This window comes from Salvelinus fontinalis, chromosome 27, assembly GCF_029448725.1.
Source record: "Salvelinus fontinalis isolate EN_2023a chromosome 27, ASM2944872v1, whole genome shotgun sequence".
In the NCBI taxonomy this organism is placed as follows: Eukaryota; Metazoa; Chordata; class Actinopteri; order Salmoniformes; family Salmonidae; genus Salvelinus; species Salvelinus fontinalis.
The window spans coordinates 21,016,753-21,043,470 of NC_074691.1; the positions used below are offsets into that span (position 1 = coordinate 21,016,753).

The 26,718-nt window shown below is 42.6% G+C and overlaps 1 protein-coding gene across 6 annotated transcripts in view; it reads left to right on the plus strand.

Moving 5' to 3' along the window:
- The window catches only part of utrn (utrophin), a 314,619-nt gene that overhangs the window by 72,697 nt on the left and 215,204 nt on the right, over positions 1-26,718 (plus strand). For all 6 annotated transcript variants that reach the window (XM_055885258.1, XM_055885257.1, XM_055885262.1 and 3 more), the window contains 7 exons: positions 6-98; positions 995-1,072; positions 4,439-4,531; positions 5,321-5,496; positions 7,927-8,042; positions 11,636-11,802; positions 14,801-15,022. In XM_055885258.1, the coding sequence (XP_055741233.1) occupies positions 6-98; positions 995-1,072; positions 4,439-4,531; positions 5,321-5,496; positions 7,927-8,042; positions 11,636-11,802; positions 14,801-15,022 (945 nt within the window). The remainder of the gene's footprint in view (positions 1-5; positions 99-994; positions 1,073-4,438; positions 4,532-5,320; positions 5,497-7,926; positions 8,043-11,635; positions 11,803-14,800; positions 15,023-26,718) is intronic.

Genomic DNA, 26,718 nt, shown 5'->3' on the forward strand with positions numbered 1-26,718 from the left:
TTCAGACGGGAAAGATGCCCATCAAGGACATGTTCTGTGACCTGCAGGATGGCAAGAAACTGCTGGAACTACTGGAGGGACTCACAGGAAATGTCCTGGTGCGTGCGTGTGTGTACAGTGTATGTGTCGTGTGTGTGTGTGTGTGTGTGTGTGTGTGTGTACAGTGTATGTGTTGTGTGTGTACAGTTTGTGTGTGTGTGTCGTATGCATATTCATATCTGACCTTTCTCACCCCACTCCCCCAATTCACCCCTCATTCCCCCTACCAGTGGATCTGTTTTCTAGCACCCCCAGCCCAGCCCAGTACCCAACACCTCGCCAGCCCTCTATCTGATACCATGATACTAATGCCATAATTGGGTGCTAATGCCCTGTTGTGGTATGTAAGGCTAGGAAGGGTTTTTAAATTGGCACTGGTTCAACCCAGTCCCCATTCTTTCCACATGTCCCTTAAAATAATAACTAGAGGGTGCTGAAGGCGTAATGGCTGATTGATTTATAGTGTGGAATGGTATGTTGAGTGATAAGTGGGGCATGTATTAAGCACTCAGACAAGCCCTTGGCAACGGCCAGCACTGCAAGTCTGAAAGTCTCTCTGTCTGAATAGATTTAGCTGCCTCATTAATTGCAGGTCACTGCCCATCATTAGTGTAGTATTGTGCAAAGAAGTGTGTGCGTGTGGTGGGTGTAAAGGAACTGAAATCTTGCGTGATTTTACCCTCATAGCAAACCTTCACATTAGACAAGAGGAACAACTAGCACTACCTGACCCTGTATGAGTCTCGACTCCTCTTGAAGGGGGTGCAGAATAGGCTACATGTGGGGAAATGACATGTTCTCTTGTACTGGACACTTTCTATATACACTATGATATTCTAGATCATCTACCATACTCTTTGCTATGAAAGTCTTTGTGTGCTGAGGTCAGGCAGGATCCTTGCATTAATGTATGTTCTGACTAACATGCCCTATTCTTCTGTGTTGTTGTTCTCAGACCAAAGAGCGAGGGTCCACCAGAGTTCACGCCCTCAACAACGTCAACAAGGTTCTTCAGGTCCTGCATCAAAACAACGTGAGTACCTACCGATAGGGCTTTACACAGTATCTCTCTATTCTTCTTTATCCCCCTATTTTACTCATCTCTTCCCTTTTCCTTCGGTGTCTAGTGTGCTGTCTCCCTCTTGCATGCTCCCTCCTCTTCTCTCTTGCTCTCTCCCCTCTTTCCCCTTTCCCTTGTGTCTCCATACAATGACCAGTGTTCATGTTGTGACCTTGTCTGTGGGAGATAAGACGTGGTCTTTGCATGAGGAGCTCACTAGGGTAGAGGTGGCATGTTAGTTGCTATCCTCCTCCACACGGGCAGAAAAACAGCAGGCCATCGTGTGCGTGCGTGTGTGTGTGAGTTTGTTAGTGACTTCTTCTCTATTGTGTGTGTCTGTTTGTCAGCCTGATATATCCACAGTTGTGTCAAGTTGGCTGGATGTCCTTTAGGTGGTAGACCATTCTTGATACACACAGGAAACCGTAGAGCGTGAAAAACCCAGCAGCGTTGTAGTTTTTAAAACATTTTCTCCCCAGTCTCGTGATATTCAATTGGTAGTTGCAGTCTTGTCCCATCGCTGCAACTCCCGTATGGACTCGGGAGAGGTGAAGGTCGAGAGCCATGCGTCCTCCAAAACACGGCCCCGCCAAGCCCGCACTGCTTCTTGACACTGCCCGCTTAACCCGGAAGCCAGCCGCACCAATGTGTCAGAGGAAACACCGTACACCTGGCGACCGAAGTCAGGGTGCATACACCTGGCCCACCACAGGAGTCACTAGAGTGCGATGGGACAAGGACATCCCGGCCGGCCAATCCCTCCCCTAACCCGGAAGAAGCTGAGCCAATTGTGCGCCGCCTCATGGGTCTCCTGTTCACGGCCGGCTGCGACACAGCCTGAGATGGAACCCGGCTCTGTAGTGACACCTCTAGCACTGTGATGCAGTGCCTTAGACCTCTGCTCCACTCGGGAGGCAGCGTTGCAGTTCTTGACTTACTCTCCTTGGCAAAAACGTCAAAATTAATGACAGATTTCTTGAGTTATTTTAGATTAATTCTGACTACTTTGAGGAAGCGTATACTGGCTACGGTGTCTCAAAATGGACAAACAGTACTATTGCCGCTTTTGTCTTGTTTTTCAAGCAAATATCTTTTAAGGGAGTATGCAAGCACACTAGTTCGGTTTGCCTAGCCAACTTCAGCTAGCCACCAGCCGAACTGATGCATGCTGCATAGCCCCCAAGACCCCCCCCCCCTCCCCCACAATCTTTGCGTAATGACAGGCCGTGTGAGTGATGGCTGGGCATCACTGACTCGCAACGTTCCCCAGGGCCTCTGGAGGAATCCTTCAAAGAAGGTGTGACTGTTTCGAGAGGTTTACATGGCCAGGATTAGTAGCTCTGGGGTTGACACCCTCTCATAAACAACTAGCCACCCAGACAGGAGAATGATAGAAGGTGTAGTTTTCTACTGCTTTATTTTAGTTATGGTACTTTTGTGTGTGCGTGTGTATCTCTATCTGTACTGTGTATCTCTATCTGTACTGTGTATCTCTATCTGTACTGTGTATCTCTATCTGTACTGTGTATCTCTCTATCTGTACTGTGTATCTCTCTATCTGTACTGTGTATCTCTCTATCTGTACTGTGTATCTCTCTATCTGTACTGTGACGTGTGTGTGATAATGGCAGGCATGATTGGGTTAATGGAGGGTGGGGTTAAGAGTTTAAGGGTCATGTTATTGGCTGAGAGGTCACTCGTTGCCACCCTGACCCCAGGAATAGTGTTCCAGAATGTTCCATTCTACCCCCTGTGTGTTTGTAATCACTCCATCACTCCATGAATGTAAGCTTGTCACATGATTAGGCTGGTGTCACAGGGTGTTGGGGATATCGTTAGACACTTTTAATCCACTTTAGCACTTTTTACATGTGGGGTTTCTGGGTTTCACTTGACCACACACAGCAGCCTACAGCTGTAGAGGTGAGGACAGATAGCTGTGGGAGACTGAGATCAGTTATTGGATCATAGGAAAGCCCGTAAAGCAGCTTAAGGGTACAAGTTGTTCATCTTGAGTATTACGGCATGTTCAACTTTCTATAAGGGAAGGTAATAAAAAGCATTCTGACTTGACTTTTTAATATCTTGACCACTCTCTGTGTCTCTGTCTCTCTGTCTCTGTCAATTTCAATTCAAGGGTTTTATTGGCATGGGAAACATATGTTAACATTGCCAAAGCAAGTCAAGTATATAATAAACAAAAGTGAAATAAACAATAAAAATGAACAGTAAACATTACACTCACAGAACTTCCAAAGAATAAAGACATTTCAAATGTCATATTATGTCTATATACAGTGTTGTAACGATGTACAAATGGTTAAAGTACAAAAGGGAAAATAAATATACATAAATATGGGTTGTATTTACAATTGTGTTTGTTCTTCACTGGTTGCTCTTTTCTTGTGGCAACAGGTCACAAATCGTGTTGCAGTGATGGCACACTGTGGTATTTCACCCAGTAGATATGGGAGTTTATCAAAATTGGGTTTGTTTTCAAATTCTTTGTGCATCTGTGTAATGTGAGGGAAATATGTGTCTCTAATATGGTCATACATTTAGCAGAAGGTTAGGAAGTGCAGCTCAGTTTCCACCTAATTTTGTGGGCAGTGTGCACATAGCCTGTCTTCTCTTAAGAGCCAGGTCTGCCTACGGCGGCCTCTCTCTATAGCAAGGCTATGCTCACTGAGTCTGTACATAGTCAAAGCTTTCCTTAAGTTTCGTCAGTCACAGTGGTCAGGTATTCTGCCACTGTGTACTCTCTGTTAAGGGCCAAATAGCATTCTAGTTTGCTCTGCTTTTTTGTGTGAATTCTTTCCAATGTGTTAAGTAATTATCTTTTTGTTTTCTCATGATTTGGTTTGGTGTAATTGTGTTGCTGTCCTGGGGCTCTGTGGGGTCTGTTTGTGTTTGTGAACAGAGCCCCAGGAGCATCTTGCTTAGGGGACTCTTCTCCAGGTTCATCTCTCTGTAGGTGATGGCTTTGTTATGGGAGGCTTGGTGGTTGTAGAATTTAACGGCTCTTTTCTGGATTTTGATAATTAGCGGGTATTAGCCTAATTCTGCTCTGCGTGCATTATTTGGTCTTTTACGTTGTATGCGGAGTCTCAATTTGGTGTTTGTTCCATTTTATTAATTCAGAACCCAGACCTCACTACCATGAAGGGCAATGGGTTCTATAACTAATTCAAGTATTTTTAGCCAGATCCTAATTGGTATGTCGAACTTTCTATTCCTCTTGATGGTTGTCTCTCTGTCTCTCTCCCACCCACCCCTCTCTCTCTCTCTCTCTCTCTCTCTCTCTCTCTCTCTCGCTCTCTCGCTCTCTCACTAACTCAGGTGGATCTGGTAAACATAGGAGGAACAGACATTGTTGATGGAAACCACAAGCTGACTCTGGGTCTCATCTGGAGTATTATCCTCCACTGGCAGGTGAACACACACACACACACACACACACGCGGACGGACGGACGAGTGTGTTTTGAGTGTACTGTCTGCTGATGCCGTAGCATTTTTCTCTGTCTTTTAAATATACCTTGTTAGGGTCTCAGACACGTGACAGTATTTGTATAAATGGTGTTCTACTTACAAACCCTCCTCTTTTGCCTGTCCCTGTGTCTCTCCCCTGTCTCTCTTCTCTGTCTGTCTGTCTCTCCCCTGTCTGTCTCTCTCTCCCCTGTCCCTGCCCCTGCCTGTCTCTCTCTCTCCCCTGTCCCTGTCTATCTGTCTCTCTCCCCGGTCCGTCTCTCTCTCCTCTGTCCCTGTGTATCTGTCTCTCTCTCCCCTGTCTGTCTCTCCCCTGTTTCTGTGTCTCTCTTCCCTGTCCCTGTGTCTCTATCTGTCTCTGTCTCTCCCCTGTTTCTGTCTCTCTCTTCCCTGTCCCTGTGTCTCTATCTGTCTCTGTCTCTCCCCTGTTTCTGTGTCTCTCTTCCCTGTCCCTGTGTCTCTATCTGTCTCTGTCTCTCCCCTGTTTCTGTGTCTCTCTTCCCTGTCCCTGTGTCTCTATCTGTCTCTGTCTCTCCCCTGTTTCTGTCTCTCTCTTCCCTGTCCCTGTGTCTCTATCTGTCTCTGTCTCTCCCCTGTTTCTGTCTCTATCTTCCCTGTCCCTGTGTCTCTATCTGTCTCTGTCTCTCCCCTGTTTCTGTGTCTCTCTTCCCTGTCCCTGTGTTTCTATCTGTCTCTGTGTTTCTCCCCTCTCTATATGTATGATCCCTCTCAGGTGAAAGACATCATGAAGGACATCATGTCCAACTTGCAGCAGACCAACAGTGAGAAGATCCTGCTGAGCTGGGTGAGGCAGTGTACCCGCTCCTACCAGGACCACGTCAACGTGCTCAACTTCACCACCAGCTGGGCCGACGGACTGGCCTTTAACGCCATCCTGCACCGCTTCAGGTCAGGGGTCAGGGGGCACGGGGGCCAGGGGATGTTCTGGTAGCAACAGTGTCACCCTAATGGTTGTATATTTATCCAACAGTATACTGTTTAGATCAGGGCTTTCCAACCGTGTTCCTGGGAGAGTTACCCTTATGTAGGTTTTCACTCCAACCTCAGTTGTAACTAAAATGATTCAGCTTACCAATCAGCTAATTATTATACTGAACAAAAATGTAAACGCAAAATGTAAAGTCTTGGTCCCATGATTTAATGAGCTGAAATAAAAGATCCCAGAAATGTTCCATTCCCACAAAAAGCTTATTTCTCTTAAATGTTCTGCACAGATTTGTTTACATCCCTGTTAGTGAGCATTTCTCCTTTTGCCAAGATAATCCATCCACCTGACAGTTGTGGCATATCAAGAATCTGATTAAACAGCATGATCATTACACAGGTGCACCTTGTACTGGGGACAATACAAGGCCACTCTAAAATGTGCAGTTTTGTCACATGCCACAGATGTCTCAAGTTTTGAGGGAGCGTGCAATTGGCATGCTGACTGCAGGAATGTCCGCCAGAGCTGTTGGCAGATTATTGAATGTTAATTTCCTTACCATAAGCCATTTTAGAGAATTTAGCAGGACGTCCAAAAGGCCTCACAACCGCAGACCACGTTTAACAATGCCAGCCCAGGACCTCCACATCCGTCTTCTTCACCTGCGAGATCGTCTGAGACCAGCCACCTGGACAGTTGATGAAACTGAGTTAAAACCTGCAGGAGGGTAGCTCCCCAGGAACAGGGTTGGAGTGAAAACCTACAGGACGGTAGCTCCCCAGGAACAGGGTTGGAGTGAAAACCTACAGGACGGTAGCTCCCCAGGAACAGGGTTGGAGTGAAAACCTACAGGACGGTAGCTCTCCAGGAACAGGGTTGGAGTGAAAACCTACAGGACGGTTAGCTCTCCAGGAACAGGGTTGGAGTGAAAACCTACAGGACGGTAGCTCTCCAGGAACAGGGTTGGAGTGAAAACCTACAGGACGGTAGTTCTCCAGGAACAGGGTTGGAGTGAAAACCTACAGGACGGTAGCTCTCCAGGAACAGGGCTGGAGTGAAAACCTACAGGACGGTAGCTCTCCAGGAACAGGGCTGGAGTGAAAACCTACAGGACGGTAGCTCTCCAGGAACAGGGCTGGAGTAAAAACCTACAGGACGGTAGCTCTCCAGGAACAGGGTTGGAGTGAAAACCTACAGGACGGTAGCTCTCCAGGAACAGGGTTGGAGTGAAAACCTACAGGACGGTAGCTCTCCAGGAACAGGGTTGGAGTGAAAACCTACAGGACAGTAGCTCTCCAGGAACAGGGTTGGAGTGAAAACCTACAGGACAGTAGCTCTCCAGGAACAGGGTTGGAGAGCACCGGTCTAGATGTCGCTCGTTCTGTATACCAAGATCTGGACAGTGGCCATGTTGAAAATGTTTGTTTTGTGGTCATTTCAGTGTAGAAGGTGGTAAAATATGTAATATGTGAAATTCTAAACCTTGCCCCTAAACGCTACTGCTTTCACCTCAATCCAGCAGCAAGCAGCTCATTCAACACAGTGACCAGACCATGCTTATGTCAGCATTTAATTCAGTTCAATTCCACCTCACTGGAGTTGAGAAAGAGGCTCTAAATAGCAGTGTATGAGACCCTATCTGGCCCCCTGGCTGTGTTTGCTCTGAGGGTCTTTCTCTCTCTCTGTGTGTGTGTGTGTGTGTGTGTGTGTGTGTGTGTGTGTGTGTGTGTGTCAGCCCGAGGCAAGGTCACAGCAGCCATGGCGGGGTAACTGCTTGCGTGGCGTGTGTGAACACTGCTCACCTCGCCATTTTTACGCCTGTCATGTCACAGATTGTGTGGATTTGACCCTGTGTGTGTATCAATCAATCACATTTTATTTGTCACATACTTTGGAAACAACAGGTGTTGACTAACACTGAAAATGCTTACTTACGGGTCCTTTTCCATCAATGCAGAGTGTGTGTTTTCTAACAATGTTTTTGCTTTGTCATTATGGGGTATTGTGTAGTTTGAAAAAACGATTAATTCCATTTTAGATAAGACTGTAACATAGTAAAATGTGGAAAAAATCAAGGGGTCTGAATAGTTTCCGAATGCACTGTATAGATACAGTATATATAGATGTGATGGGATGTATAGACATTATGGATAGAATATATACTATATGAAGAATACGTTGATAGAATAGTATATGTACAGCAATAGTTGAATAGTATATAGACAATAAGTACTCTTATGTACAAAACACTGGATCTATCACACAGAGTATTCTTTGAAAATAACTGGTTCTTTGCAAGGAAACTACATGGGGAATGTTGTTTGGAGCTCAGAGGCCTTGATTTGATGTTGATTTGATGTTGACTTGATGCTGCTGGTGTGTTGTTTCTCCAGGCCCAATGTGTTGAGCTGGGACAGGGTTCTGACCCTCAGTCCAGTGGAGAGACTGGACCATGCCTTTACTGTAGCCAAAGACCAGCTGGCCATAGAGAGACTACTGGACCCTGAAGGTACAAATAAAATGAAGGAGAGTGTATATCATATATTTATATATGTGTATGTATATATCCTATATACATACTATACATACATACTATACTATACATATACACTACCATTCAAAAGTTTGGGGTCACTTACAAATGTCCTTATTTTTGAAAGAAATGCAAATTTTTCGTCCATTAAAATAACATCAAATTGATCAGAAATACAGTGTAGACATTGTTAATGTTGTAAATGACTATTGTAGGTGGAAATGGCTGTTTTTTTATGGAATTTCTACATAGGCGTAGAGGCCCATTATCAGCAACCATCACTCCTGTGTTCCAATGGCACGTTGTTAGCTAATCCAAGTTTATCATTTTAAAAGGCTAATTGATCAATAGAAAACCCTTTTGCAATTATTAGCACAGCTGAAAACTGTTGTCCTGATTTAAGAAGCAATACACCTGGCCTTCTTTAGACTAGTTGAGTATCTGGAGCATCAGCATTTGTGGGTTCGATTACAGGCTCAAAATGGCCAGAAACAAAGACCTTTCTTCTGAAACTTGTCGGTCTATTCTTGTTCTGAGAAATGAAGACTATTCCATGTGAGAAATTGCCAAGAAACTGAAGATTTCGTACAACTCTGTGTACTACTCCCTTCACAGAACAGCGCAAACTGGCCCTAACCAGAATAGAAAGAAGAGTGGGAGGTCCCGGTGCACAACTGAGCACTAGGACAAGTACATTAGTCTAGTTTGAGTAACAGACGCCTCAGAAGTCCTCAACTGGCAGCGTCATTAAATAGTACCCGCAAAACACCAGTCTCAACGTCAACAGTGAAGAGGCGACTCCGGAATGCTGGCCTTCTAGGCAGAGTTTCAAAGAAAAAGCCGTATCTCAGACTGGCCAATTAAAAGAAAAGATTAAGATGGGCAAAAGAACACAGACACTGGACAGAGAAAGATTGGAAAAAAGTGTTATGGACAGACTAATCTAAGTTTGAGGTGTTCGGATCACAAAGAAGAACATTCTTGAGATGCAGAAAAAAATGAAAAGATGCTGGAGGAGTGCTTGACGCCATCTGTCAAGCATGGTGGATGTAACGTGATGGTCTGGAGGTGCTTTAGTGGTGGTAAAGTGGGAGGTTTGTACAGGGTAAAAGGGATCTTGAAGAAGGAAGGCTATCACTCCATTCTGCAACGCCATGCCATACCCTATGGACGGCGATTAATTGGAGCCAATTTCCTCCAACAACAGGACAATGACCCAAAGCACAGCTCCAAACTATGCAAGAACTATTTAGGGAAGAAGCAGTCAGCCTGTATTCTGTCTATAATGGAGTGGCCAGCACAGTCACTTGATCTCAACCCTATTGAGCTGTTGTGGGAGCAGCTTAACCGTATGGTACGTAAGAAATGCCCATCAAGCCAATCGAATTTGTGGGAGGTGCTTCAGGAAGCATGGGGTCAAATCTCTTCAGATTACCTCAACAAATTGACGACTAGAATGCCAAAGGTCTGCAAGGCTGTAATTTCTGAAAATGGAGGATTCTTTGACAAAGCAAAGTTTGAAGGGCACAATTATTTCAATTAGAAATCATTATTCATAACCTTGTCAACGTCTTGACTATATTTCCTATTCATTTTGCAACTAATTTCATATGTTTTCATGGAAATCAAGAAAATTTCTAATTGACCCCAAACTTTTGAACGGTAGTGTATATAAGGAACACCTTCCTATTATTGAGGTGTACCCCCCCAGCCTCAATTTCTCAGGGCATGGACTCTACAAGGTGCCAAGTGTTCCACAGGGATGCTGGCCCATGTTGACTCCAATGCTTCCCACAGTTGTGTCAAGTTGGCTCGATGTCCTTTGGGTGGTGGACCATTCTTGATAAACACAGAAAACTGTTGAGCATGAAAAACCCAGCGGCATTGCAGTTCTTGACACAAACCGGTGCGCCTGGCGACAACTAGCAGACCCTGTTCAAAGGCACTTTACATATTTTGTCTTGCCCATTCATCCTCTGAATGGCACACATACACAATCCATGTCTCAATTGTCTCAAGGCTTAAAACTCCTTCTTTATCCTGTCTCCTCCCCTTCATCTACACTGCTTGAAGTGGATTTAACAAGTTACATCAATAAGGGATCATAGCTTTCACTTGGTCAGTCTATGTCATGGAAAGAGCAGGTGTTCTTAATGTTTGTATTCTACAGACTTACACTATATATACTAAAGTATGTGGACACACGTAAAAATCGTCTGTCCTCGGTTGCAACACTCACTAACGAGTTCCATACTGCCTCTGGAAGAAACGTCAGCACAATAACTGTTCGTCGGGAGCATCATGAAATGGGTTTCCATGGCCGAGCAGCCGCACACAAGCCTAAGATAACCATGTGCAATGCCAAGCGTCGGCTGGAGTGGTGTAAAGTTCACTGTCATTGGACTCTGGAACAGTGGAAACGCGTTCTTTGGAGTGATGAATCACCATCCGGCAGTCCGACGGATGAATTTGAGTTTGGCTGATGCCAGGAGAACACTACCTACCCCAATGCATAGTGCCAACTGTAAAGTTTGGTGAAGGAGGAATAAGGGTCTGGGGCTGTTTTTTATGGTTCGGGTTAAGCCTCTTAGTTCCAGTGAAGGGAAATCTTAGCGTTACATCATATAGTGACATTCTATAAGATTCTGTGCTTCCAACTTTGTAGCAACAGTTTGGGGAAGGCCCTTTCCTGTTTCAGCATGACAATGCCCCTGTGCACAAAGTGAGGTCCACACAGAAATGGTTTGGGATGAATTGGAACGCTGACTGCGAGCCAGGGCTAATCACCCAACATCAGTGCCCAACCTCACTAATTCCCTTGTGGCTGAATGGAAGAAAGTCCCCCGCAGCAATGTTCCAACATCTAGTGGAAAGTCTTCCCAAAAGAGTGGAGGCTGTTAAAGCAGCAAAGGGGGGACCAACTCCATATTAATGCCCATGATTTTGGAATGAGATGTTTGACGACCAGGTGTCCACATACCTTTGGTCATGTAGTGTATATATCTTGACATTTCACAGACATACATATATCACAGTCCTATGTTTTTACGGGCAAGTGAAAGGTTTTATGTCTTTACCCGTTCTTAAATTAGCTGTAGGCCTCCTGTTCTCTACATGTGTGGATACACACGGTTCAGTGTGTAGTCCTAGCGCGCAACGTTCAGTTTGTGTAGTTCTGGGTATACACACACGCTGTTATGTCATGCCTTGGCCTGACTCTCTCCCTCTCTCTCTCTCTGTCTCTGTCTCTCTGTCTCTCTGTCTCTCTGTCTCTCTGTCTCTGTCTCTCTGTCTCTCTGTCTCTCTGTCTCTCTGTCTCTCTGTCTCTCTGTCTCTCTGTCTCTCTGTCTCTCTGTCTCTCTCTCTCTCTCTCTCTCTCTGTCTCTCTGTCTCTCTGTCTCTCTCTCTGTCTCTCTGTCTCTATCAATCATTCCCCTGACATTGTTCTTCTCCTACTGTTCTTTTGCTCCTTCACCTCCCTTTCCCTCTTTAATTTCCCTCTTTCCCTCTCCTCTTTCCTCCCTCCCCCTCTACCCCATCTCCTCCTCTCCTCTTCCTTTCGCTCTCAGACGTGGCAGTTCAGTTGCCAGATAAGAAGTCCATCATCATGTATGTGATGTCCCTGTTTGCTGTCCTGCCTAAAGATGTGACTATGGAAGCCATCAGAGAGGTGGAGACCTTGCCCCGCAGATACAAGGTGGAGCCTGACGAGAGCAAGGCCCTCAGCAGAGCACAGGTACAAACAGTTCAACGGGCCAGAGCTTACATTAGCTGTTTACCGCTGATGGTATTACATGGCAATATAGCATGATAATAAACTGACACGAGCCATGCTGATGTAGAGGCCAGGCTGATGCTAAAACCTATCTTCATACATTGTATAACATGCGCTTCGTAAACTAGAGTTGTATTACAAAGAACGTGGTGTGAATCCAACTCTATCAGTCCCATCTTCGCTCAGTGTCTCTGGCTGTATCAGAATGAGTGAGTTCAGCTGACAGACCCTGCTTCTCTCTCTGTGTACTGTAGCTGGCTAGAATGAGTCACCCCTCTGCTTCAAAGACCCACTCCGCCAGTCCTCCAGTCTACTCCCAGTTACTCTGCTAATGAAAAGCTCTGCTGGAGCTCCCTGAGTAGAGTAGGAACGGGGGAAGTGACTCACCCCACTCCACACCCCTCCTCATTCTAAAAATGGCCTTCAATGTTAGAGAGAGAGAATGTCTCCAAAGGAGTAGGGAATAATATATAATTTGTCTAAATTCAATTGACATGCATTTCCAATGCCACATCTAACGTACTGCTAGTCTTTATCCTTCTATCACATCAGTCAGTTCTCTGACATATCACTGAATTTAGCAGGGGATTCATGTTATTTATTTGGGTAAGTACCCCTGGCATGCAAGTGCTATGGAGGGGAGAATATTTCAGTGGAACTTCCTGCTCTTAATTTCCACAATTTAAGTGTTTTGTGGACTTCTCCCAGGTGGAAGGCGAATGGCCCTAAACCAGTCTTTATTGCCCTCGGATGAAAACTTCCCACGCTTGGAGAGAGCGCTGGAAAAGTATATTTTAACAGGGCTAGAGTGGTCCAATGAGGGTTGACTTTCCTGGCACACATGCTGTCCCCACAGGAAGTGATATTGGTGGTTGGATACAGAAGGAAGGATGAACAGGGAAAATCTTTGTGCTTTTCTGTGTATGTTTTACCACATCATAGTGACTTTTTATGTAGATTTAGAGTCTAGTTAATGCTTTCAATGCAGAGTTTAAAAAATCAGTTTACACTTTTACTGTCATAACATTGTTTATTGCGTTAATTTGTATTTTCTCATCAGAAGTTATTAGCTTGCTGAAAACATTGAACATTCTATGCACCCTGGACTGAACTTCTCACAGTGAGGATTGATGCATTACAAGCTATATTAACACGTCTATATTACATTAAACGAAGAATGCAGCAACACAGTTGAAGAATATCATGTGGAGATAACTAAGTGTTCTCCACAACCAAACCACAGATATTTTATAGCATTAAAGTGAATAAGTAGAGCCAGGCTTCATAGGCTTACAGCTCTCTCTCTCTCTCTCTCTCTCTTATTTCCCTCCCTCCCTATACTCCCAGGCTCTGCAGTAACAAAGACATTTAAAACATGTGGGCGCCTCTTCCAAATCTCCAAATGCCATGGAATATTTTCAACAAATGACCTTTTCCTTTCTGCCGCAGAGAATTCTGGGTAATTTCATGGGGATAAAACAAAGGTCTGTTTGAGTTGGGGCGATTTGAGTCCTAGCATCTATTAACATCACTCTCATCTTTGTCTTGGCACGCCCTGCGGCTGTACTGATTTCTATCCATCTACTCTTCCATTCATCTCTGGTTACAGATGAAAGTGTTGTTCCGTTATGACTCTTGTCCCCAAAATACCCCGTAGCACTTGTTGTCTAATGCCTGGATTTCGAGGCTGGCAGTTCTGTTGAATGTCACTGAATAAGGAATAACTTCCAAGAAGTTCCAGCCAGGCTGTTACCTGACTTAATCAACATTTATCTACATAAATCACCCACCCCCCCATCTCTCCAAACTCCCCCATTACACTAGGGTTGGCAGGTAGCCTAGCGGTTATGAGCGTTAACCAGTAACTGAAAGGTTGCTGGTTCGAATTCCAGAGCCGACTAGATGAAAAATCTGTCTGTCCCCTGAGCAAGGCACTTAACCCTAATTGCTCCTGTAAGTCGACCTGGATAAGAGTGTCTGTTAAATAGTAAAAATCTAAATTAGAATTGATTCAAGATTTTGTTCAAATAATTTCTTAGCTGTCAGGAAGCAGATTAGACGTAGCAGGGAAAGAGGTTGTGAAGAGAAATTGCACACTTGTTACACAGCTTGGCTTCCCTCTGCTCTGGTTAATTGGTACATGCTCTGGGCTCTCTGATCAGGAAGTATATTAGCTAGAATCTATCTACAGAGTGCCGCTTGGGACATAAAGTACAGTACATTGGTAGGGACCAGACCACCACTTCTCACCTGTCACTCCTACTTTCTCACTCCTACTTTCTCACTATCTCTGTCTTGTTTGCAATTAATTGATAATTTACCATTTATTTTATATTCAATCTCATTCTTTGTAACTTTAAGTGTGCAGCTTTTCATTTTCTTCTAATGTGTCCGAAATGGCATCCTACATTTGCCTACAGCCCTATGGGAATAGGATACCCATGTCTACCCCAGCCAGCTTCAGTACAGTGTTTGTGTTCAGCCTAGTCAGCGAGTATTATTCCTGGAATGAGGGTTGACCTGCCTGGCTGGCCAGACCAGTGGCACCACACCTCCCAGTGTCTGGCTCTGGGCTGGGGCCTTTATTTAGCTAGGCTGCCTCCTGTTTGTCTTCCAGGCCCTGGGTGGGTCACTGATCCCCCGTCTAAACTGCCTTCCTCTTATGCAGCAGAACCAGGCTCCTCCTAGTCGTCTGGGCCTATTTTAAGATGACATTCACACGGAATGTGTTTTGATTGAGAGTTTCGAACTTTGATTGGTTGTGATGATAATGTGGTGAAAAGGTCATTCAAAAGGGATCTTAGCATTTATGGATCTTGTGATTTGATTTAGAGTTTTTACCGTTGTGAGCAGTACTGTTGAGTATTTAGAGCACCATTTTCTTACTTACTTAACCACTATATAACCTATGAGTGTTTGGCCCTTAACCCACTCTCCCACTCTCTTCCTCCATCTTTAGGCTCATGTTGAGATGGAGGAAGCCGTCTCCCCCCGGGCGGATACCCCCAGCACACTGACGGAGACGGAGGAGGAGGTGGGCATGGAGGTGGATCTGGACTCATACCAGGCCACCCTGGAGGAGGTGCTCACCTGGCTCCTCTCTGCTGAGGACTCACTGCAGGTGCAGGAGGAGGTGTCGGACGACGTGGAGGAGGTCAAGGAGCAGTTTCACACACACGAGGTGAGGACGGGAGAAATGTGTGCATGCAGACACAGATACATGAAGCAGGTCCAGACAAGACCGGCACAAATGCATGCACAAAGTAGGCTTGGACTGACAGATACACACACACACACACCCACACACCCACACACACCCACCCACACACACACACACACACACACACACACACACACACACACACACACACACACACACACACACACACACACACACACACACACACACACACACACACACACACACACACACACACACACACACACACACACACACACACACACACTTACTTACAAGGTCATCCAACTCGGACGCACACAAAACACACATATGGACATGCAATCTTGCATGAAGAATGCAATGCCAGTCCACAGATGTTAACACAGATATTCACATACAGTACAGCTTTCTCAGAACAGTTGTTACTCAGTAATTAACATTTCACGGTATCTGATGTTTTGAGATGTATTCTGACAACAGGTTCAGTTAGTACTCTAACAAGGCAGTGTGTCTGTGTGAGCTTCTCCACGAGGAGAGAATGCATAGTTCTATCCCAGGGATGGGGGCCTCCTGCCCACGTCCCAGAGAACATGCTCCGTACATGTCGGGAATGTCAGGAATTCTGCCGTGCAGAGCACATCGCTCCGTGGAGCTGGAGCCGTGTCCCAGTTGGGTGCTTCCTGCTCCAAATCCTGGCATGGCGGAGAGTTACAGGGCAGGAACGGGTGTATGTCTGTCTGTGTGTAAGAGGTGGGGCTTTGGCTGTTGTCTCTTGGCAGAGATGTGAATATTTGAAAGTCTAATGTTCTAATGGAATCCAGGTCAGAAGCAAAAGCTGGTGGCAAAAACAAAGGCCCAAAGCCTCTTTAAGAAATACATACTTTCAGGAGTGGAAACCCCTTCACGTATCTAGGTAATTTCCACAGTTAAACTAGAACACTTCAAAACAATGTGTTCCAAGTTTCAAAGTTTATTCGCCACCTGCACAGGAAAGTACAGTCAAATTGTTTTTTAAAATTATTATTATTATTATTTTTTTTTTTTCTGGGGGGGTGGATCAGCTTAATATTGCGGAAAGAATGTTGCTTCCAATGTAATTGTCTGCATCATTTCCAATCCCCCATATTTTTTGGGGTAAATATATATATCCATTCACGTATGCATACATATACACATATATACATACACATACCTACATAGACATACATACTTTTTTTAAAGAGTATACCTTTATTATTATTCCCCGCAAACCCTACCACCGATCCCCCAATTGGAGTAAACTGATAAACATTTCTGTTTTTACCTTCAATTTATACATCTTATACACATTTTACAGACACAGTCTACTTTATAATAGTTCTCTCTTGTTTGTTCTTAGTCCTTCCTCTATTTCTGTTGTCCATCCAGTTTGATTTCCACTTGTAACTGTGCTATTTCACAATAGCTCCGCACCTAAACACATTTCACAGATCACGTATGCCCTACATTGTTTATCTTGTTATTAGTCCCACCCTTCAGCTCCACTCAACCTTTCCCATCTATCTTCCAACATCATCCATTTCGGATTTTTATTTGCCATATATTTTTCAACTGTGCTGTGATGTTTCACAAAAGATTTGAATCTTCCTATTCTCATAGCTTCCACGGATTGTAAATTAAAAATAAACATTTTTGCTAAAATAATTATTATATTATTGATTGATTGACTATGGCTTTTCAAATCCCCCAGTATTGCTATCTGTAGCGTTAGTTCTACGCAAATGTTGCAATTCTTCAACCATTCCTGGACCTGTGACCAAAAACGAGCTACATGCGGACAATACCAAAATAAATGGTCTAATGACTCTGCCTCCTCACAGCAGAATCTACAGAGCTGGGAAGATTGTATCCCCCATATATATAACATTCTATTAGTTGCAAGAATTTTGTACAATAATTTAAATTGAAAAATTCGAAGTTTTGAATCCGGCGTTGTTTTGCGTATCAATTCATAAACCATGTGCCATGGAATGGGTACATCGAAAATCTCTTCCCAACTATTTTGCAATTTATATGGCACAGCTGTAAGTTTTTTGGTCCTTAAATGAAATTGGTATATGTTTTTATTTATCACACTTTTCTTTAACCATTTATGTTCTTTAATATAAGGCCGACATACAAGTTCCTTACTTTTATCCCCTTCCACCTGCCTCTTCCATTTTTGTGGTAATGCCGCAATTAATTGGTTGTAATTTTGGGTAGAGCAGACATTTCCATATGTCTGTGTTAGCTGCATGTGTGACATTACTCCACCAGTCCTATTTATGATATCATTCACAAAAATTCTACCTTTTTTAAACATTTCTTCGATAAATACAGTTTTTTTTATCAATTACTATATTTGAATTTAACCACAAGATTTGTTGTACTATTTGTTCCGTCCTTTCAGGTGGATTAAACTGAAATTGCAAACAACTTTCTAAGGCTTGTTTAAAAAATAAAGATATTTTGGAAATTATTTCCTTTTCAAGCAACCGAAAGTGAGCAGGTGTAATCTGAATAAAGGGAAAAAGGCCCTTCTTGAACATAGGATGAGACATTCGTACCAATCTACTAGAGAACCAGTTTGGATTTAAGTATAACTTTTGTATGACTGATGCCTTTAGTGAGAGGTCTAATGCTTTAATATTTAATAATTTCTGCCCTCCGAATTCATATTCGTTATATAAATAGGCCCTTTTAATTTTATCTGGCTTGCCGTTCCAAATAAAATTGAATATTTTTTTGTTCATATAATTTAAAAAGCAGGTCACTAGGTGTAGGCAAAACCATAAGCAAATAGGTAAACTGTGATATGATTAAAGAGTTAATCAGGGTGATTTTCCCACAAATAGACAGGTATTTTCCTTTCCATGGTAGCAAGATCTTATCTATTTTTGCTAACTTTCTATAAAAATTTATTGGAGTGAGATCATTTCTTTCTTTCGGGATTTGTATACCGAGTATGTCCACATCACCGTCAGACCATTTAATTGGTAAACTACATGGCAATGTAAAATGTGTATTTTTTAGTGATCCAATACGTAATATGGTACATTTATCATAATTTGGTTTTAATCCAGAGAGGATAGCAAATGTATCTAGATCCTCTAAGAGGCCGTGGAGAGTTTCTAGTTGTGGTTTTAAAAGAAAACATGAATCATCAGCGTACAATGACACCTTAGTTTTTAGGCCCTGGATTTCTAATCCCTTAATATTAATGTTTGATCTAATTTTAACAGCTAACATTTCGATGGCAATAATAAATAGATATGCCGATAGTGGACAACCTTGTTTTACTCCTCTAGATAGTTTAAAACTTTCTGAGATGTAGCCATTATTTACTATTTTACACCTAGGGTTACTATACATAATTTTTACCCATTTTATAAGAGATTCCCCAAAATTGAAATATTCTAGGCATTTATATATAAACTCCAGTCGTACTTTATCAAAAGCCTTTTCAAAATCAGCTATGAAAACCAGGCCTGGTGTCCCCGATATTTCATAGTGTTCCATTGTTTCCAGTACTTGCCTTATATTATCTCCAATGTATCGTCCATGTAAAAAAACGGTCTGATTAGGATGAATAATATCTGACAAAACTTTTTTTATTCTATGCGCCAAGCATTTTGCTAGGATTTTTGCATCACAACACTGAAGTGTAAGAGGTCTCCAATTTTTTAAATGGACTGGATCTTTATATATACCACTTGGGTCCTGTTTCAGTAATAATGATATCACACCTTCTTGTTGCGTGTCTGATAATCTATCATTTATATAGGAGTGGTTAAAACAAGCTAATAATGGTCCTTTGAGTATATCAAAAAAATGTTTGTATACTTCCACTGGTATGCCATCCAGTCCTGGAGTTTTCCCATCCTTAAAGGCCCCAATTGCATCAAGTAGTTCCTCCTCTGTAATTAGGCCTTCACATGAGTCTTTCTGTACAGATGTTAATTTTACATTATTATTAGGGAAAAAATCCATACAATTAGTTTCAGTTAGTGGAGATGGAGGAGCCTGAAACGAAAATATATTCTTAAAGTACTTTACTTCCTCTTTCAAAATATCATTTGGTGAATCATGCGTGACTCCATCATTTGTAACAAGTTTTAATACGTTTTTTTTGGTAGCATTTCTATATTGACGATTGAAAAAGAATTTGGTGCATTTTTCCCCATATTCCATCCAGTTCGCTTTATTTTTGTAATATATTACACTGGATCTTTCTTGAATAAGTTCCTCCATTTCTTTTTGTTTTTCCTCTAACTTATTCTGTGCCTCTATGGTACCGTTTTTATTGTTATCTAACTGTACTGTTAGTCCTTCAATTTCCTTTGTTAATATGGACTCTTTTGATCGAAATTGCTTTTGTTTTATAGATGAGTACTGAATTGCATGGCCTCTAAAGGCACACTTAAAAGTGTCCCATACAATATGGGGATCTGCTGTACCTATGTTATGTCTAAAAAAGTCAGTTATAAATTCTTCTGTCCTAGTTCTAAACAATTTATCATCTAGTAGGCTTTGATTAAATTTCCAATATCCTCGGCCACGTGGAAATTCTGTAAGAGTAATATATATGCCAATTATGTGATGGTCCGACCGCATTCTGTCCCCTATCAAACACTTTTTAACTTTTGGTGCCAGAGAGAATATAAGAAAGTAGTCAAGGCGACTAGCTTGATTAAGCCTCCGCCATGTATATCTCACTAGGTCAGGGTATTTAAGTCTCCATATATCCACTAATTCCAATACATCCATGACATTCCTGATTTCCTTAAGTGCCTGAGGGTGATAGTTTGTAGTGTGATTTCCTTTCCGGTCCATAGAGGTATTTAAGACCGTATTAAAATCTCCCACTATAATAATAGAGTCTAGTGTTGCTTGTAGAGTTGATACATTCTTATATATATTGTCAAAGAAGCTTGGATCATCATTATTCGGACCGTATAGGTTAATAAGCCATATATGTTTATTGTCCAATAACATATTTAAAATAATCTATCTACCTTGAGGATCTGTTTGGACAAGTTGCACATTTGGATCAAAGTTATTATTAATTAAAACCATCACCCCTTTTGAATTTCTTTGCCCATGGGAGAAATATATTTTGCCCCCCCAGTTCTTTTTCCACAAAACTTAATCTAAAACTGTCGAATGGGTTTCCTGTAAACAGTAGATATTATAATCCTTCTCTTTTAGCCAGGTAAATACTGATCGTCTTTTCTTATTATCTGCTAAGCCATTACAATTGTAACTGGCTATACTTATTTCACCACTTACCATAATGAGACACACCTTTCAATTATTTTTATCAAAATATATGTTTGTAAACGTCCTATTAAAAAGTAACATAATGATTGAGTGTCTATATAGTTGTACCATGACATTTGCATCTCCACTAAGCAAACCTCCAATTGGTCCCCACTATTCCACCCGCCAAAAGCCCCCATCTCGAGTTGGGTTGTCATCCCAATGCCCGGCAGACCACCCCCGACCCCCCGCATCGCACAGCCCCGGACCGACTGGGATCCATCCTTCGAAAAGTGCACACAGCACCATCCACCGAACCGAAGCAGATCCATTGCCAAATGCATTTCCATCGCCCTCACCTCGATTTTTATTACATATTGCTGTGAATCATCCTCTATAGTCCCTAACATCTTTTACTTCTTCCTTCGCAACAGTTGTGGGATACACACATACACCCACACACATTCAACCCACACAACCATAAGCTCACCCTCTCAACAATTGCACCATCCCAGAGCCCAACTCAAGATGGGTCATGATTTACAAATGTACTTGCAGTTGCAGCTGCATGAGAAGGCCTGCAAGACCGCGCAAAAAATGAGCATAAATGTAGAGATTTATTTACCATTGTCACATCCTAGATGATGGAGGTCAAATGTACACCTTCTTCCTGAAACACCCACAATACGGTCATCCATTTTGACCATGTTCCCAAGCATCTCCATGCAGTCCGATTGGTTTCGTGCCACCAGGGCCACAATAATATACCCCCTCTCTGAATGTCCGAGTGTGACCCCCTCCCCATGGGTTACTGCAGCTAGTGTTGCCAGCACTGCCACTGCCTGGGTGGGGGCACCCCACCGGAATCCCCACCGGCTAGGTACAAGGTCGTCAAGGTTCTCATTAGCAGCTTTGAGAATTTCCTTGTTTATTATGCTCTCCCTTTAGGGGGCTTTGGCTTTGCAGGACCAACCCTGCCAAGCAGGCTCAGAATCTTGAGGGGGCAGTGCTGCTCATGGTCCCTGTCCTCATTTTGGCTGCATACAGACCGTTTACAGCATGCACATAAAACAGTTAGGGACTTCTCCTTAGTATCTGGGCCATTCATGTGGGTGTCTAGGGTATATAGGGCCATGGACCGTACCATTAAAATAGGATAATAAATAATTAGATATAATTTATTTTAAAAATGTAGTTCCCCATGATAGGACAATAAATAAATAAGACGTATAATTCATTATAAAAGTATATCCATCATTTGAACAACATTGAAAGCCCTCTCATACCCGGCCCACAGCAATACACTGGCTCTGGGATATGCAACTATTTCATTACTCACTCACTCAACTTTCCAAACATAACAAATACAAATAAACACACACCACACCATCCACACATACTGTGCCTTCTGTTTACTTAGTTTTTATCTTCACTATGTAGAAATAGTGCTTGTGTTCAATTAGTTATATGTGAAGATTTATAGAAAAGCTATATTTTGTATTGTATTGTTACAATCAGTAACCGGGCTTGAATTGTGTTTATTTTCCTCATCTATGAGAACTTTGTAATTTTTAAAATAACCATGGAGTAATCTTTGTGTCTCTGAACAACTGGTTATCAATATATAGTTTATCCACGACGAGAGCTACTCATTTCGCTTTTAATCTATTTTCTTTGAAAATTGGATACAGAACTTTGCGCCGTTCTGCAATTTCTTTCGGAAACTGATCATTCATGCCAATTTTGGTCCCAGCAAGTCTTTTACCCAGGCTTTTAACCATTATTTTATCTTTAAATGAAGCAAATTTGGCAACGATTGGGCGTTCGTACCTCTGCCCTCTCTGTCCGAGGCGGTGTACACGTTCAAGTTGGATCTTATCGATAACTTCGCGTGGAATCTGAAGCGCTGCAAAAAGGAACTCTCTAACTACAGATTCAGGAACCTCTCCTTCTTTCTCTTGGATACCTGTAAGTACCAAATTCTCTCTCATGGATCTAGTTTGTATGTCCAGTAAGCATTCTTTCAGAACGTTGTTCTCCTTTTTAAATTCATTCATTTCGGTTTCAATCTTATTGACCGTCACTTTTAGCGCGTGTGTTTCCTTCTCCAATGTCGCAGCTTTTTCATCACTCATCTCTAGGCTTGCCTTCAAGTCTTTTATATCTTTACTAACTAATTCAAGTATACCCAGTTTGTCATTTATTGATTTTAACAGATCGGTTTCGACCTTTACCATTGCTGGTGTTGAGAATATTAGATCATCCGTGTCGGTTGAGGAGTCACGTTTTCGTTTTTGATTCGGTTCCCCTGTCTTATTCTCCGTCATGTTTGGGTGTTGCTTGTTTTCGTAATATTTGTCGATAAATGTCTCTAGTCTTAGCATTTGTTTTGTGTTATTATCCAGATTGAAGGTTATCACCCACCAGATTATTTAGTGCTAATATTTTAGTCTAATTTAGCAGATATTTCGAATATTATGTTTTATCTTGAGGTGCTCTACATAACTTCGTTCAGTCCGCCATTACCTTTACGTCCGCAGTCTACGTCCTACGTCCTAGCCATGCCTACAGTCAAATTGTTACCTTAAGAGCTTTTTCCCGACAATGCAGTGATGATAATAATATAGGTAATAATAGAAAATAGAATAAAAAACACACAACAAGTAAGAAATAGGTTGAAGAAACACAAGAATGCAAGCATCTACAGGTCAGTGCCAGTACCTTATTCAATGTGCAGGGGTACTGGAGTGTTGAGGTAGGTTTATGCATAAAACGTGACTGGTAGTAGGATATACATGTAAACAGGGGTAATAGTGACCAGTAGCAGGATAAATAGATACACTGAGTGTATAAACAATTATGAACACCTGCTCTTTCCATGACATAAACTGACCAGGTGAATTCAGGTGAAAGCTATGATTGATGTCACTTAAATTCATTTCCATCCATTTCAATCAGTGTAGATGAAGGGAAGGAGACAGGTTAAAGAATGATTTTTAAGCCTTGAGACAATTGAGACATGGATTGTGAATGTGTGCCGTTCAGAGGGTGAATGGGCAAGACAGGATTTAACAGGATAGGTGCCAGGCGCTGTCAAGAACTGCAATGCTGCTGGGTTTTTCACACTGAACAGTTTCCCTTGTGTATCAAGAATGGTCCACCACCCAAAGGACATCCAGCCAACTAGACACAACTGTGGGAAGCATTGGAGTCAACATGGGCCAGCATCCCTGTGGAAAGCTTTTGACACCTTGCCGAGTCCATGCCCTGACGAATTTAGGCAGTTTTGAGGACAAAGGGTGTGCAACTCAATATTAGGACGGTGTTCCTAATGTTTTGTACACTCAGTGTAGATACTAATGGTAATTGCAATAAATAATCTATGAACAGCAGCGTAATGGTAGTAATAAATCAAATCAATAATCAATTTACCAACAGCATAGGTGTGAGGGGGCGTGTGGGTGTAAGTGTGTGGTTCAGTAATGAGAGCCTCCTTAGATAGAAGAGGCGCTGCAATGCCTTTTTCACGACTGTGCTGATGTAAGAGGACCATGTAAAGTCCTCAGTGATGTTGACACCGAAAGTGCTTACTCATCCCCAGTCAGAAGAGAGAAGAGAAACAGACAGTAATTCTCAAGCCTGAGATGACTCCCACCAAGAGCTAATGCCATTCAGCCTCCTACATTTTTCACTTTTTTTGCTCCTCTGAGTTCAGGCAACTCTTCCAACGCCACCCTAGTTTTGACTATCTTCCCTTTTCATTTCATAGTAGGCTCAACTGTCAAGAAGCTAGAACTCATGAACTCATGCTGTTTGTCCTTTACGGCTAGCTTAACTGTTGCTACGGCAACCGCTCAAGTGCAAGGGGCTGAGGTGACCCAGAATGCATTTGGGGAGCAGAGCGCTACTTGCTACACTGTTAGCCTTCGCCACAGTGGGAAGTGGATGGGAGAAACGTCCAGATGTGTGTGTGTGTGTGTGTGTGTGTGAATGCCAAGTCTTCCTGCCAACTCCAGAAGCCCAGCCAGTGGGTGATTATGGGGTTTTGTTAGGTCCTCTATAGAACACTGTGGATCTTCTCAAGGCTGCAGAAAACACTCTACTACTGGAAGATCATATCAGTGCAGAACTACCATGTTATATTATACAGCAGAGCAGAACTACCATGTTATATTATACAGCAGAGCAGAACTACCATGTTATATTATACAGCAGAGCAGAACTACCATGTTATATTATACAGCAGAGCAGAACTACCATGTTATATTATACAGCAGAGCAGAACTACCATGTTATATTATACAGCAGAGCAGAACTACCATGTTATATTATACAGCAGAGCAGAACTACCATGTTATATTATACAGCAGAGCAGAACTACCATGTTATATTATACAGCAGAGCAGAACTACCATGTTATATTATACAGCAGAGCAGAACTACCATGTTATATTATACAGCAGAGCAGAACTACCATGTTATATTATGCAGCAGAGCAGAACTACCATGTTATATTATACAGCAGAGCAGAACTACCATGTTATATTATGCAGCAGAGCAGAACTACCATGTTATATTATACAGCAGAGCAGAACTACCATGTTATATTATACAGCAGAGCAGAACTACCATGTTATATTATACAGCAGAGCAGAACTACCATGTTATATTATGCAGCAGAGCAGAACTACCATGTTATATTGTACAGCAGAGCAGAACTACCATGTTATATTGTTCAGCAGAGCTGAACTACCATGTTATTTTGTGCAGCAGAGCTGAACTACCATGGTGTTATATTGTACAGCAGAGCAGAACTACCATGGTGTTATATTGTACAGCAGAGCTGAACTGCCATGGTGTTATTTTGTACAGCAGAGCAGAACTACCATGGTGTTATTTTTTTATTTTATTTTTTTATTTAACCTTTATTTAACCAGGTAGGCAAATTGAGAACACGTTCTCATTTACAATTGCGACCTGGCCAAGATAAAGCAAAGCAGTTCGACACATACAACAACACATAGTTACACATGGAGTAAAAACAAACATATAGTCAATAATACAGTGAAAAAAAATAAGTCTATATACAATGTGAGCAAGTGAGGTGAGATAAGGGAGGTGAAGGCAAACAGATATATGTATAAATAAATAAAAATATAAAAAGGCCATGGAGGCGAAGTGAGTACAACACAGCAAGTAAAATAAAAACTAAAAAAACACTGGAATGGTTGGTTTGCATTGGAAGAAAGTGCAAAGTAGAGACAGAAATAATGGGGTGCAAAGGAGCAAAATAAATTAATAAATAAATACAGTAGGTAAAGAGGTAGTTGTTTGGGCTAAATTGTAGATGGGTTATGTACAGGTGCAGTAATCTATGAGCTGCTCTGACAGCTGGTGCTTAAAGCTAGTGAGGGAGATAGGTGTTTCCAGTTTCAGAGATTTTTGTAGTTCGTTCCAGTCATTGGCAGCAGAGAACTGGAAGGAGAGGCGTCCAAAGGAAGAATTGGTTTTGGGGGTGACTAGAGAGATATACCTGCAGGAGCGCGTGCTACAGGTAGGTGCTGCTATGGTGACCAGCGAGCTGAGATAAGGGGGGACTTTACCTAGCAGGGTCTTGTAGATGACCTGGAACCAGTGGGTTTGGCGACGAGTATGAAGCGAGGGCCAGCCAACGAGAGTGTACAGGTCGCAGTGGTGGGTAGTATATGGGGCTTTGGTGACAAAACGGATGGCACTGTGATAGACTGCATCCAATTTATTGAGTAGGGTTTTGGAGGCTATTTTGTAAATTACATCGCCGAAGTCGAGGATTGGTAGGATGGTCAGTTTTACAAGGGTATGTTTGGCAGCATGAGTAAAGGATGCTTTGTTGCGGAATAGGAAGCCAATTCTAGATTTGACTTTGGATTGGAGATGTTTGATGTGGGTCTGGAAGGAGAGTTTACAGTCTAACCAGACACCTAGGTATTTGTAGTTGTCCACATATTCTAAGTCAGAGCCTTCCAAAGTAGTGATGTTGGACAGGCGGGCAGGAGCAGGCAGCGATCGGTTGAAGAGCATGCATTTGGTTTTACTTGTATTTAAGAGCAGTTGGAGGCCACGGAAGGAGAGTTGTATGGCATTGAAGCTCGCCTGGAGGGTTGTTAACACAGTGTCAAAAGAAGGGCCAGAAGTATACAGAATAGTGTCGTCTGCGTAGAGGTGGATCAGAGAATCACCAGCAGCAAGAGCGACATCATTGATGTAAACAGAGAAGAGAGTCGGTCCAAGAATTGAACCCTGTGGCACCCCCATAGAGACTGCCAGAGGCCCGGACAACAGACCCTCCGATTTGACACACTGAACTCTATCAGAGAAGTAGTTGGTGAACCAGGCGAGGCAATCATTAGAGAAACCAAGGCTGTCGAGTCTGCCAATGA